This window comes from Neofelis nebulosa, chromosome 12 (genome assembly GCF_028018385.1).
Source record: "Neofelis nebulosa isolate mNeoNeb1 chromosome 12, mNeoNeb1.pri, whole genome shotgun sequence".
Taxonomy (NCBI): Eukaryota; Metazoa; Chordata; class Mammalia; order Carnivora; family Felidae; genus Neofelis; species Neofelis nebulosa.
In genome coordinates this window covers 86,247,519-86,260,046 of record NC_080793.1, presented here as the reverse complement: position 1 = coordinate 86,260,046, position 12,528 = coordinate 86,247,519, and the positions used below count along the sequence as shown (strand labels likewise).

The following is a 12,528-nucleotide window of genomic DNA, read 5'->3' as shown; positions in this document are numbered from 1 at the left end:
TTTAATACATATGGAATATATTTTGTATTTTGAAGAGTTTTTCTGTCTTAAAACTCAACGATAAGAAATGATCCAATAAAAAAAAAAAACAGGCAAGGATTTGAGTACCATTTCATCAAAGAAGGTATATGGAGGCCAAATAAGCCATGAAAAGATGCCCAACATCAGTGGAAAATGGAGAAATGCAAATTTATGACAAGGTACCAGTGCACCCCTGTTGAAATGCCCAAAAAGGTCAAGAAAGCTGATGACACTCAAAGAGTACTGACGAGAATGTGGAGGAAACGCCCTGCTCAGACACTGCTGGTGCAACTGCAAAATGGTTCAGGAAGCTTAGAAAACAAGTCAGTTTAGAGAATTTCCTGTAAAGCTATGTGTACATTTACCACAGGACCCAGCAATCCCACTGGAGTGAGATGAAAAGCTATGTTCACGCAGAAACCCGTGCACAGTGTTTATAGCAGGTAGGTCCACAATCATCAAAAACCAGAAACAACCCAACTGTCCCCTCAAATAAATGGACAGACACCCCACGGTGCACCCACAGACCAGAAAGCTACTCGACAATACAAATGAGGCAACCATTGATACAGGCAACAACTTGGATGGAGCTCAAACACACTGTACTGAGTGAAAGAATCCAGATGCAGAAGGTCTGATGAGACACGATGACTGATTCTATCCACGTGACAGTCTGGAAAAGGCAAAGCTATACGGATGGAAAACAGATCAGGGGTCGCACGAGGCTAACGGTTCCAGAGAGGATTTGGCTAAAAACAAGCAGTGCCGGGGGATCTGGGCGGTGGGGGGGGGGGGACTGGGAGGGAGAAACGTTCTGTATTTTGACTGTGGGTACGGTTAACAGGATTATGCATTTGTCAAAGCCCACAGAGCTGTATACCCGAGAGACTAGATTTTATCATATGTAAAGTTAGAAATAAAATGAAAAAACACTTTCCTAACTGGTTGCGTTTCATGAGAGCATTTGAGAATTCTTACTATGGAATATGTAGCCTTTTCCTACCATCAGCCATAATTCCTATCCAGGTCTTTATACAGGCTGAGAAAGACATACACGTTGTTTGTGGTGTCTGATTTATCACACCTGTAATAGGTATATATAATATATACACGTGTGTGTACATTTTATCATCTGTATGTTTACACATATCACATCTATAATACGTATACACCTATGTTTATGTATGTGATACTATCTATATGTTGGCATATATTATACCTGTGATATGTATATGTAATATATACACTATGTATGTAATATACACACGTGTCTATGTATATGATACCATCTATATGTTGGTATATGATATATTACACCTGTAATATGTGTAACATATACACATATGCGCGCAATAAACATACATATATATGTAATACACACACGTGTATGTAATAAATATACATATATGTATATGACACCATTTCTATGTTGGTGTATGCTATATTACACCTGTAATATGTATATGTAATATAAACACACATGTATGTAACACACGTGTGTGTGTGTGTGTGTGTGTGTGTGTGTGTATACACCATCTGTAAGCAGATGGGGGCAGAAGGAAGCTCCTTATCGCCCCAGGATGCCACTTTAATGGCCAACCAACTTCCCTCAGGTAAAAAAGCCTAACAAGACAAAAAAAGAAGAGAAGGAACACAGGCCAAACCACATCAACAGCTACATGCACAAGCAGTGTGATTAGCTCCCCTACTCACCTGGAAAGGTTTATGGGCACAGAGATGGGGGAGGGCCCCAGAAAAGGCAAGGAGGAGCAGAAGGTGAGAAAGAACTTGAGGTGAACACAAAGGAGAACTTCAAGTCAGCAGCAGACAGAGCAACACGTGTAGACAGTAAGGAACATGGCAGCAGCAACTGTCACTGGTCCAGGGTGTATCGCATGCCAGGCTGAGACTTAGAAGTGCCACCTCCATGAATCCTCTCAACGACTGTAGGAAGGCAGGTATTATTTATTTTCCAGTTCACTGAGAGGAGCACTGAGACTCACTGGATTAACTGACCAACGCCACACGGTTAGTAAGAGACAGACAGTGGGGGACCCATGTCCGCTCTGGCAGGCAGGGCCCGTTATTCCTACTCCACAAGCTGCCTCCATAAAAGGCAGCTTATCCACAGGTAATATACCACATACAGGGCATTTACCATACCTCAAATAATACTCTGGGTATTAAAGAATATAAAGTGTAGTTTATGCAGAAGACATGCTCTCGAAAATTGAATCCTAATTTTTTTTTTAAGTTTATCCATACTCAGGAAGCTCTCTTGTGAAAGGAACAGTGAAAAAAAGTAGTTTAGTAAGAATTCCTCTGTGACACAAACTGATCACCCCATAACCCTTATTCTGGGCAAGCTGGGAGTTTTATATAATGGGTTTTCTTTTCTTTTTAATGTTTATTTACTTATTTTTAGAGCGAGAGGGAGAGAGAGTGAGACAGAGAGACAAAGAGAATGCACATGTAGGGGAGAGGGGCAAAGGGAGAGAGAGAAAGAATATGAAGCAGCCTCCATGCTCAGTGCAGAGCCCAGCACAGGGCTCGATCCCACAGCCGTGAGATCATGACCTGAGCTGAACAAGAGTTGGATGCTTAACTGAGTGAGCCACCCAGGCGCCTTATATAATGGATTTTCTTAAAACAGGGCGTACTTCCAGCTTGTGATGTGTTCTTTTTTAAGATTTTTTAAATAAGTTTATTTATTTATTTTGGGAGAGAGAGAGCGAGCGGAGGAGGGGCAGAAGAGAGGGAAACAGAGAATCCCAATGTCAGTGCAGAGCCCAGTGTGGGGCTTGAACCCACAAACTGTGAGATCATGACCTGAGCTGAAGTTGGATGCTCCACCAACTGAGCCAGCCAGGTACCCCATGTGATGTGTTTTTAAAAATCTGTCTATATTACCCAGTTCTGGAAATAAGTAAACAAAAGTAACAAGTATTATGAAATGAATAAATGAAGGACTTTAGTTAGTTACCTTTTATTTTATACTTCTAAAGAAACAAAAGAAGTATAGGATATGTTAAAATTATTAACATCCACTTCTATACCTTTCAGGATCTCAGTAACAGTACAATGACAAGTAGTTAGAGGGGGCCACTGACCAATGGACCCATGCCCCAGTTTATTCAAGAAGTACGGTCCAGTAAGCGGATTACCCAAAGACACCAAGACCACAGGAAGTCAAAGAAATATCAACCACATTCAATCCCCAGGATGCGTTCACTAGCAAAATAAAATACTTATTTAGTCTTCTGCTGGGATAAGAATGATATAAGGACTGTATTTATTTTTAATTCCTTTTTTTCCTGTTAATGAGTAGGGAAATTAGGAACAGAATTCGGTCTTAATAAAGAGATCAGCTTTGTATACTACCCTGTCAACTCCCACTTAAAAAATGAACAGGATGAGCCAATCTGTCCAAAAAAATAGAGCCCTTACACAGAAAAACACAATGATGCAAAATATACATTTCTGAACTGGCTCATCTACGGAGAAAACTCAAATCCAAATATCTCATACAAGTCGTATACAATGTCAAACAATCTATCTTTAAGACAGTATAATTTAGAACTCAGAAGTGTGTGCTTCCAAAATAGGATCAGAAACATATTAAACTAATACCCAGGTCAAACCAAAAAATGTGCAGGGAAGGGCTCAATAGACATTCTAAGGCACTGAAAAGTCCTGATAAATACCTGCCTAAAAGGTTCACAGGAAGTTACTTTTTATGGTGCAGGACAAAAACCCTGTCCAAGAATAATTAGATGATGTGTCTATAATTTGCAGGAACTCTTGTTTTTCACTTACTATCAGAACAGTGGCATCACAAGCATCACAAGCATTCAATAAATTTCTAGGAAACCTGGCAAATGTCTAGTAGGCCTTTTGCTGATGATTCAAGCCCCAAACTCATGCCCTTGTTTGACTCACCAGCACATCAATTCTGTGGCTCCTGCAAGAGTAAACTCAATGAGGCCAATAACTTTAAAAAAAAAAAAAAACACTCTAAAGTTACAGTATAACATTAAACGAACACAAGGTTAAGGGAAGGTAAGTTAAAGCTAAGATGTAAAGAGACTCTATGAATTTGCTAATTTTATAAAATCTGCCCCAGAGCCTTAGGAAACCAGGCTGGAGACACCAAAATTTCCCTTCTCTCCCTACCCTAAAATCTCTAGCTTCTATCAAACAAAAAAAGGACATCACGCTATTTCCGCGACACCACCTGTGACTCAAACACAAGCCTGCTGTTTCAGAAACACAATTGAAGGTGCAGAGAGAAGCCACCATTTTTTGGATTTTGCAACATACTTTTTCTGGCAGCTGGGATTCAACTTCTTTCTTCAGCCTCCTCAATAAAAATGGTCTCAACACCTTGTGCAGGCGCCTGATGATCAATATAGTTTCTTCTTCATTCAAGTCCACCTACAAGAGAACCTCAGGTGAGTCGGACATCTTTTTTTTTTTTTTTTTTTTTAATGATGTTTCACTTAATAACACTTTAGGCTACCTTTCTTATTTGTTGCAATACACGACTGAAATTGTATGTGCGGCATGAAGGCCAGGTCATTCATTACCTCTGAATTCTCTTCCCACGTGCGAGGTGGTAATAAAATGGACTCTAAATGGGTGTCTTTGTCTTAATGTGCAGTTCCATGGAAAGGGGCCAGAGCCCCCAGCTTCCCAGTTGAGAATCTTTTGGATAGGACTTCAACAAAGCCTTACTGAAGACTGAGACAGAACCCGAGGGAAGGGGCAAGAGTTCGTGTGTTCTCACTCGAAGCTGAAGCGTTAAGCTAGGCTCTTAACTTGGATTGTCTCCGATGCAGAAACACACCAAGGCCATGTGGCCTGAACATGAAAAGAAAAAGAGAGCAGATCTAGTTTGTGTTGGTGAGCTTCCAAGCGTCTCTACCTCACTCTTCCTTTCCTCTGCCCTGGTCTCATTCCATCCTCTGTATACATAACCTCGTCTAGAACCTCTGTGTCACCTTCCTCTATGAACCTCTAGGGGGCAGATTTCATTGGCGTTGCTTTCTCCACACGGGCAAGCCACTGAATTTCTGACAAAGGGCAAAGATCCCTATAATGTACTTCAAAATTCAAGGGCTGAAGAGTTCCAACATAAATGTCTCGACAGCTTTCTAAGTGGCTTTTCAATCCCACAGTTAAGAAACCACTAATCAAAAGGACAGGTACCCATTTCTTTTCTTGCAATGGCCCGTGTCTTCCTTTCAGAAATGAGCTCCAAGACAAAAATTGATGGTGGAAGGAATGAAAATAAGGAATGTGAAAATGGCTGCTTCGGGATCTGAGGAGCATTTATATAGACACGAAACTGAGGCTCACACAAAAGCCAGGAAAAAAAAAAATGTGTACAGAAAATTAGCGTGGACTAGCTCAGTTTTACACACAAATTCTTCAGGGGGATATAGTGTGACGAGAAGCCCAAGTTTACAACAAGGAAATATCTGTTTTAAGGTTTGTGTTCAATTGGTTCGGTTGATCTGGTTAAACTGATTCAACAAATATCTCCCATTCATCCTCCCTGTGGCCCATGTAGATAAACATCCCAACAGTCAGGAACATTCTCTGCTGGCCTACTTAACATGTTGGCAAAAGACCAAGGACCTAGATTCTAGGATCCTAGACCATTTTCTTAGGACAGAAAATAACCCTGGAAAGAGAACATATGCATCCACTGATTAGCTCTGTAAAGTAAGCAACACTGTAAACCACCCTACGGGCTTTCTGTGGCGCTAACATTCTTGGCTTTGGGTTCCTTATGTTCATTTCATTCCCATACGTGGAAAATACAAGTTAGACCAGTACCCTTTCTCCAGTCATGGCAAATGGAGCATTAAACCACTGTTCAAATGTGCTGCAGCTCTTAAAAATCGTGGGGAGGAGGAAGTTAAGGAGGGCCCAGAGTTCCGGGAGCTTGTTCTGCAGTGGGGTCCCGGTCAACAGGATCCTTCTGGGGGCCACATAGTGAGTGTTCAAGACCTGAGTCAGCTTGCAGTGGTGATTCTTCATTCGGTGGCCTTCATCCACTATCATGTATTTCCACCGGATCTGTAACATATGAGGAAGGACCAACATGTGGTGAGCTAGGGAAAATACCACAGGCAGGCAGTGGTGAGGAAAACCAAAGAATTCATACTTTGTGCATAATACAGTGTGATTCCCCCTAGGATAAAAGAATCTCAACAGTCTATTTCCCATACCTGATGGATCACGTAAGACGTCACGTGATGATGGAATGTCAAAGCCACAATGCTGCATAGGGGCCATGTGATTCCAAACCGCCCTTCCCAAAGAAGGGAACTTAGCCCAGAATGAAGTGGTCGGGCCAGGACTAGCTCCTGTGTCTCGCCCCCCAACACCCCTCCTATTGATGCTATCTCAGATTTAGTGTTCATGCTGCCTCTGCTCCTAGAAAGTACGGAACAGAGCTCTCCACTTAAAGCAGAGATTACTGACTGGTTTTCCAAGGTGGCGTCAGCAGGTTCTTAGAGCTGAGCTCTTCCGGCTTCATGCCTTCTTTTCTATTATTATATTGGCTGACTAGTACCTTTGGGGCTTGGCTCAGCTCAGTGTTCCTTTTTCTTTTTAATTTGAATGAGTTGCTAACATTTAAAAGTTGGACTATATCACATAAAAATCTGGACATCCAGCTTCTCTTAAAAAAGAAGATCTGGCAACTTGGAGTCTCTCGGTTCAGACAAATTCCTTACCTGCCAGATCTAGGATCACTCTTTTGAGATAGCTAAAATGAAAGGACATACTCACTAGCACTGAAGACAATGCTAAAATATCATCCCTCTATTTGTGCCAGAACTTCGGAATTAAACACAATCTTCTTTCCTAGCATGACTACTGCTTTAAAAATAAAGAATGGCCATATGACACAATCTTCCCTCCTAAGTCTACTAGACACTGGCCCCTTCCTCTCTCATAACTTACCCTTCAGCCCTCTTCAAGGTCACTGGTCTCAGTTTCTTTAAGTGAGAACAATAAGGAATGTGCCACTAAGCCTATTCATTCCCTACAAAACAGTGGAAATGGCCAAGAAAAGCATCCGGTGCTCAGATGTCCCTGGATCCTGCTGCAAAGCTCCCAGAGAGAGGAGGGAGACTAGCAAAGTATTTTAGGCGGTTCCTGCCTTCCTCATGAGAAGTGACGGTAAAATCGGGGGAAAAGAAATAAAATCATCCGCCAGGCTGGGATGTTCGGGTAAAAGAAACTACCAGAGTTTGGGGTCGTTTACTCTTCTTTCACCATTTCTAAGAAAAGCGTTTAAGAACCAAGCTGTACGGACAACTGTCCCAAGCTTACCAACAGCATGAAAAGAGGCCAGCAGATAAAAATGTATTCAAGTAAGCATTCTAATCTAATTTCCTAATTTAGCTTATGACCTAACAAACAAGGAATCAGGGGACGCTGATTTTGCTAATTTGCTAATTTACCAATTAGGTCTTCTGCTTGGGCAAAATATTACTACCCCTTTCTATAGCCTCAGTAACAAATAAAAGCAATTCATCTCATTACCAGGCATCTCTGATGAATTCTGAAATACATATGCAGAAGATGTGATAGGGTGTTTTTTTTTTTTTTTAAAGAATCTCAAATGTGCAAACACATTCCCGCAGTAATATTGAAAACATGTCATTTTTGACATGTTCAATGTCAAATTCATCTCTGAGCCGGAGTAGCAGGAACACAGCACTATTGCCACTGTCATCTCAATTATTAAACCCCCCTGGGAGCACACTTCCTGTATGTTACTTCCTGTGATGCCACGAAGGGAGCACTCCGTTCCCAGAGCAAAGGTTTAAGGCAGAGAGAGAACAGGTCCAAGAAACAGGGATTCCGTTCAGTTCTCGCCATAACTTAGTTTCAGATTATAGCAGTTCGGTAGCACCGTGGGGGGAAAAGAAATTACCAAAGGGGAAAACAAAAGGAAGTTTTCATAGTTGCTCCCATGAACCAATGTATTTCTGTCATTCGGCAAGAACGCATCGGGAGGCAAGGTGATGTAAGTGAAAAACACTTTTCTATTTTATGGCTAAAGGACAACTTAGGACGTACAAATTAAGAGCCATGAAGGTTGCAGGTGGAAAAACAAGCCTCTCTCAGCTTCAAGTAAATAGAGAAACAGCCCAGAGTAATTCAAACAATAGCCCATTATTTTACCAGGAAAACCTAACACAGGAATAGCACCAAAGCCCCAGCCTGGATGAATGTTCGTATGGAGAGGTGCCCACTCATCTTTGGAGAGACAAAGGCACCAGAGGAATGAAGTCACGCGGCTGACAATAACCCAGGGCAGCAAAAACAATTATTTCTTCCACAAGCAGGTTCAGGGCCACTGGAGAGAAAAAGAGTTGCAGAGGGAGCCCAGGTGAATTTCTTAAGAGATGTAAACTCATTAACTATGAGAGGCTAGGTAAGAGAAGCAGAATCAATGACATATGCCAAAAAAAAAGCATGCATAAAATTAAAGCCCATGACCAAAATATATCTGACTCTGCAAGTGAGCGAGAGAGAGAGAGAGAGAGAGAGAGAGAGGGAGGGAGAGAGAGAGGGAGGGAGGGAGACAGCGAGAGGGAGAGGGCAAGGGGGAGGGAGAGAAGCCATCTAATGATCAAATTATAGTAGCGAGTATAATTTGGGGAATACTTTACGCTCCAGTGCAATGGTCCATAATTAGAGGTAAAAGAATTTTTTTTTCAAACATACCTTTGCAAGAATGTGCTTGTCTTTGATAATGTACTCGTAAGTAGTCAAGAGGACGTTGAATTTGCCACTCCGCAGCTGGGGGACAAGGGAGCGACGCATGGCAGGGGTGCCCTGAATGGAAAGAAATTCATATATATATATATATATATATATATATATATATATCCCAATGGAAGTAATGTGAGCATTTTGTCTCACTATTCATGGCTTAATGGAGCCCAGACACGTGACTGAGAATTGCACATATATGCATTATCATATACAGATCCATTATCCAGGAAGAAAGTGCTTGGCAAAATGCACACATCTGGACAGTTTTCAGACCCTTACAGACAGGATTTCCCAGTGAAAACTGAGGGTGGGGAAAGAGAAAAAAGGAAATTATGGCAACCTTGAGGTAGCAGAGACCCTGCTGCCCTGGTGGAATGCTTCATTTCTATGGGACCGTGCAGCAGGCAGCCCAAGCGCCCGGGTAATTGCGAACTTTGCAGGAACCGTGGGCATAGAGGCACGCGGAATGCGCGATATTTGTCATTTGTATTACTCTCATCAGAAACCTCGCAATATGATAATTAACAATTTTCTTCTGCATTTCACTATCTGAAAGTAATTATGGTTTATTACAGTAATCTTCTTGGGATGATTAACTCACACTGTTTGGTACATGATGTACATGACAAAACTTTACAACCAAATACAGTTCACAGATGTGCATATGGAACGAAGAAAAAAAAATAGGGTCTATTTTTTGCTTCTCCACATTTATATATAAATACAGCATTCCAAACCTTGTAAGAAATTTTCACCACAGAAGGAGCCCATTTGTCAAATTCATATGTCCAGTTAGACAGAGTCCTACGGAACAAAAAAGAAAACATTCAGAGAAAAAGACATTTGTATGAAAAATCAGTGGTTAAAAAGATGTTCTTATTCATGCTCAGGCCTCACCTTGAAAGGGGCTAGAGAGTATAAATTATCTCAACTAAGTATCTCTTTTAAAGGTGTGGAAATAAGAGATAAGTGGAGAATAAGACGCCCCAAAGCATGACAAGTGTGTGTGTGAGTTCCTAAGAAATCTCGTAAGGAAAAAAAAAAATTAATGCATAAACATAGAGGGGGAAGAAAAACCTTAGCAATTGCCAGAGTGATGTGGGGACTCTTTAGAAGCAGCCATGTAAGTGCACAGAAAAGTTGAGTCAGGAAAAAGAAATTTTAAAAAGCACATGAAAACATTAAATAAATATGTGAAGATAGAGTAAGGGGAAAAGCACTGAATGCCCTTTTTTTTTAAATCCCTGAAAACATCACCGTAATACAGGAGTCCGAACATGAACAATATAGGTAAAGAGCAAAATATATACTTGAAACGTAGATATAATACAAAGGATGTCTAAATACCACGGATTTGGATAATGCAGATTCAGAAGGCTTGCAAATAAATAGTCCTCGTTTGGACCGAATTTGCAAAGGCTAAACCAGAATCCTTTTTTTCTCAAGGTCCAAGACTGTACCAACACTGGGATCGACAAAGATCTCAGGGACTAAAACTGTAATCTAACACCCACAGCCAGAGACCCCACTCTGGAAGGGGGGCTCTTCTGAACAGGTATTCCTTCTCTCAGAAGAGTCAAAGAAAGACCTCCAAGGAGACGCACAATGGGCCAGGCTCTGGGAACTGAATGGAGAACAGCAAGACCCGTCCTGATGGCTGAAATTAACCTGCATGTACCAAAGGCAGTTTAATGCAAAATTCAGTTACGACTGTGATTTAGCTTCTGCTTTAAAAGATACAGCGAAGGCAGGTTGAATAAGACATACTTTTTGAATTTCTGCAACCTTTTGGAAATGGGACAAGGGAAAGCTATCAAAGAAATCTTAAAAAAAAAATATGTCCAAGCCTTTCCACCTCGGGAGTCACTTAAGGTGTCACAATGAATAAGATCTAACTGTGCCCTGTGCAGGCTGTGTAGACTACAGGGCTAATGGCTGATAAAATCACTTTGTCCTGTGTTTAAACAGCCACTCAAAGAGGCCGGGGGTTGGGGGGGGGAGGGTGGGCAGTGAAAACCTAAATCCAGATTAGATGCTCTTGGTAATCCCATGACCTGCTAAAATTCTGTCTTAAACGAAAAAACAAAGATGAGCTACTAAGAGGGCAATCTACAACCTAGGGAAAGATAGTGCGAAATAAATGACTTTACTTACGAAAGGGGAACAATGATGAGATAGGGGCCATTGAGTCTTTTGTGCTCCATCAGATAAGTGATGAGGGCAATGGTCTGTATGGTCTTTCCTAGCCCCATTTCATCAGCTAAGATCCCGTTCAAATTGTTATTATACAGGGAAACCATCCATTCCAGGCCCTGGAGCTGAAATGAAGAGTAATTGCTTCAATTATCCAAGATCTGCACAGGTAATTAATACTAATACAACTCAAGTGAGGCTGTGACTTCTTAACTCCTCGGTGCCGTAGGTTGCATTTCCCACAGTAGGCAAGTGGGGGGAAGCACCAACACAAAAAGAATTTAAAATATGAGCCTGTAATCATTCCGGCTGCTTGGCAGGTGCTAAGTGTTAATCAGATTTAGAAATGACGGGCTGCAGCATACTGGTGGGATTTTAAGCAGCTTTCCTGCTCATCCCTACTTAGCATTTCACAGTATATGACATTCCACAGTGATTATAAATGAAGAAAACCCAAACTAAAATCCATTCCAACCACTCCAAGAACAAAAAGCCAATGTGAGGATTAGAGACAAACAAACCAGAAGGCAGGTTTGGCACACAGATCAGAGATCATTAGAAACAGCCTTCCTGGCAACGTAGAGACTCCCCCGGGGCGGGATCCCCTCCGGGAGGAAGGAGGGTGACCGGGGAGCCAGGGGCACGCTGCTGGGTCCACAGGAGCACATTTCCTGGTGGAGAAAAAGCTCCCAGGCACCACTTTGCAATGTGGGTGCCCCCCATGGGCAGCGCACTGGAAGCTGACTACCTGCAAACAGGTCCCACAGATTTTTCAAGTACAAGAGCTCTGCACCAGAGATGCGGCTTTGGGGTTCCTGTGTTAACTACAAGAAAGCTTGGGTGAAAATACGGAACTGCTCCACTTCCTTCTCCCAACCACCAATACCACTACCATCCCACACATGTTGGATTTCAATGGTAGAAGCAATTTAATGTATTTATTTACATGATATACATTTATACACTTACATGTTACATAATACATAGAACTATTCACCTCGATGATGTATTACATATTACACAGAAGTAAATGTGTATAAATATACAAATACATAAAGACGCATATCTGCTGAAACCAACTTAGCTTGCTGATGAAGTTATACTTAGGGAAATGTTCCTTTTAATTTATTTTATGTAAGAACAAAGCGAGTAATTCAATGATTTTCGTTAGTTATTAAGTGACTGTTCTGTGCAAAGGACCATGCACCGAGGTAGAGAAGACGGATGAGGGGTGTGGAGGATGCATGCCTCCCTTCAGAAGTTTCCAGTCCAAGAGGAGACAAAAGGCATTCTAAGAAGTGCTTGAAAGTATGTGGCATACATATAAATACTATAAACTTACTTAAAACGGTACTAGCACATATATGCAGTTGTATCGAGCAGGTCTGCAGAAATACGTCCATAGGCCACTTGGGCCACCTTGTACCATGCAAAACGCCCAATCATCCTACAGGATGTTGCAGGACAGCAACACCAGGAGATGGGAGAAACAGGGAGGGCTCTGAGGGCATG

At 41.7% G+C, this 12,528-nt stretch overlaps 1 protein-coding gene across 7 annotated transcripts in view; it reads right to left on the bottom strand.

The window, feature by feature from the left end:
* Nucleotides 1-12,528, bottom strand: part of SMARCA2 (SWI/SNF related, matrix associated, actin dependent regulator of chromatin, subfamily a, member 2) — a 180,441-nt gene that overhangs the window by 101,804 nt on the left and 66,109 nt on the right. For all 7 annotated transcript variants that reach the window (XM_058695790.1, XM_058695783.1, XM_058695789.1 and 4 more), the window contains exons 15-19: nucleotides 10,978-11,141; nucleotides 9,561-9,627; nucleotides 8,773-8,883; nucleotides 5,863-6,105; nucleotides 4,342-4,455 (exon numbers count right to left, since the gene is read on the bottom strand). In XM_058695790.1, coding sequence (XP_058551773.1) covers nucleotides 4,342-4,455; nucleotides 5,863-6,105; nucleotides 8,773-8,883; nucleotides 9,561-9,627; nucleotides 10,978-11,141 — 699 coding nt within the window. The remainder of the gene's footprint in view (nucleotides 1-4,341; nucleotides 4,456-5,862; nucleotides 6,106-8,772; nucleotides 8,884-9,560; nucleotides 9,628-10,977; nucleotides 11,142-12,528) is intronic.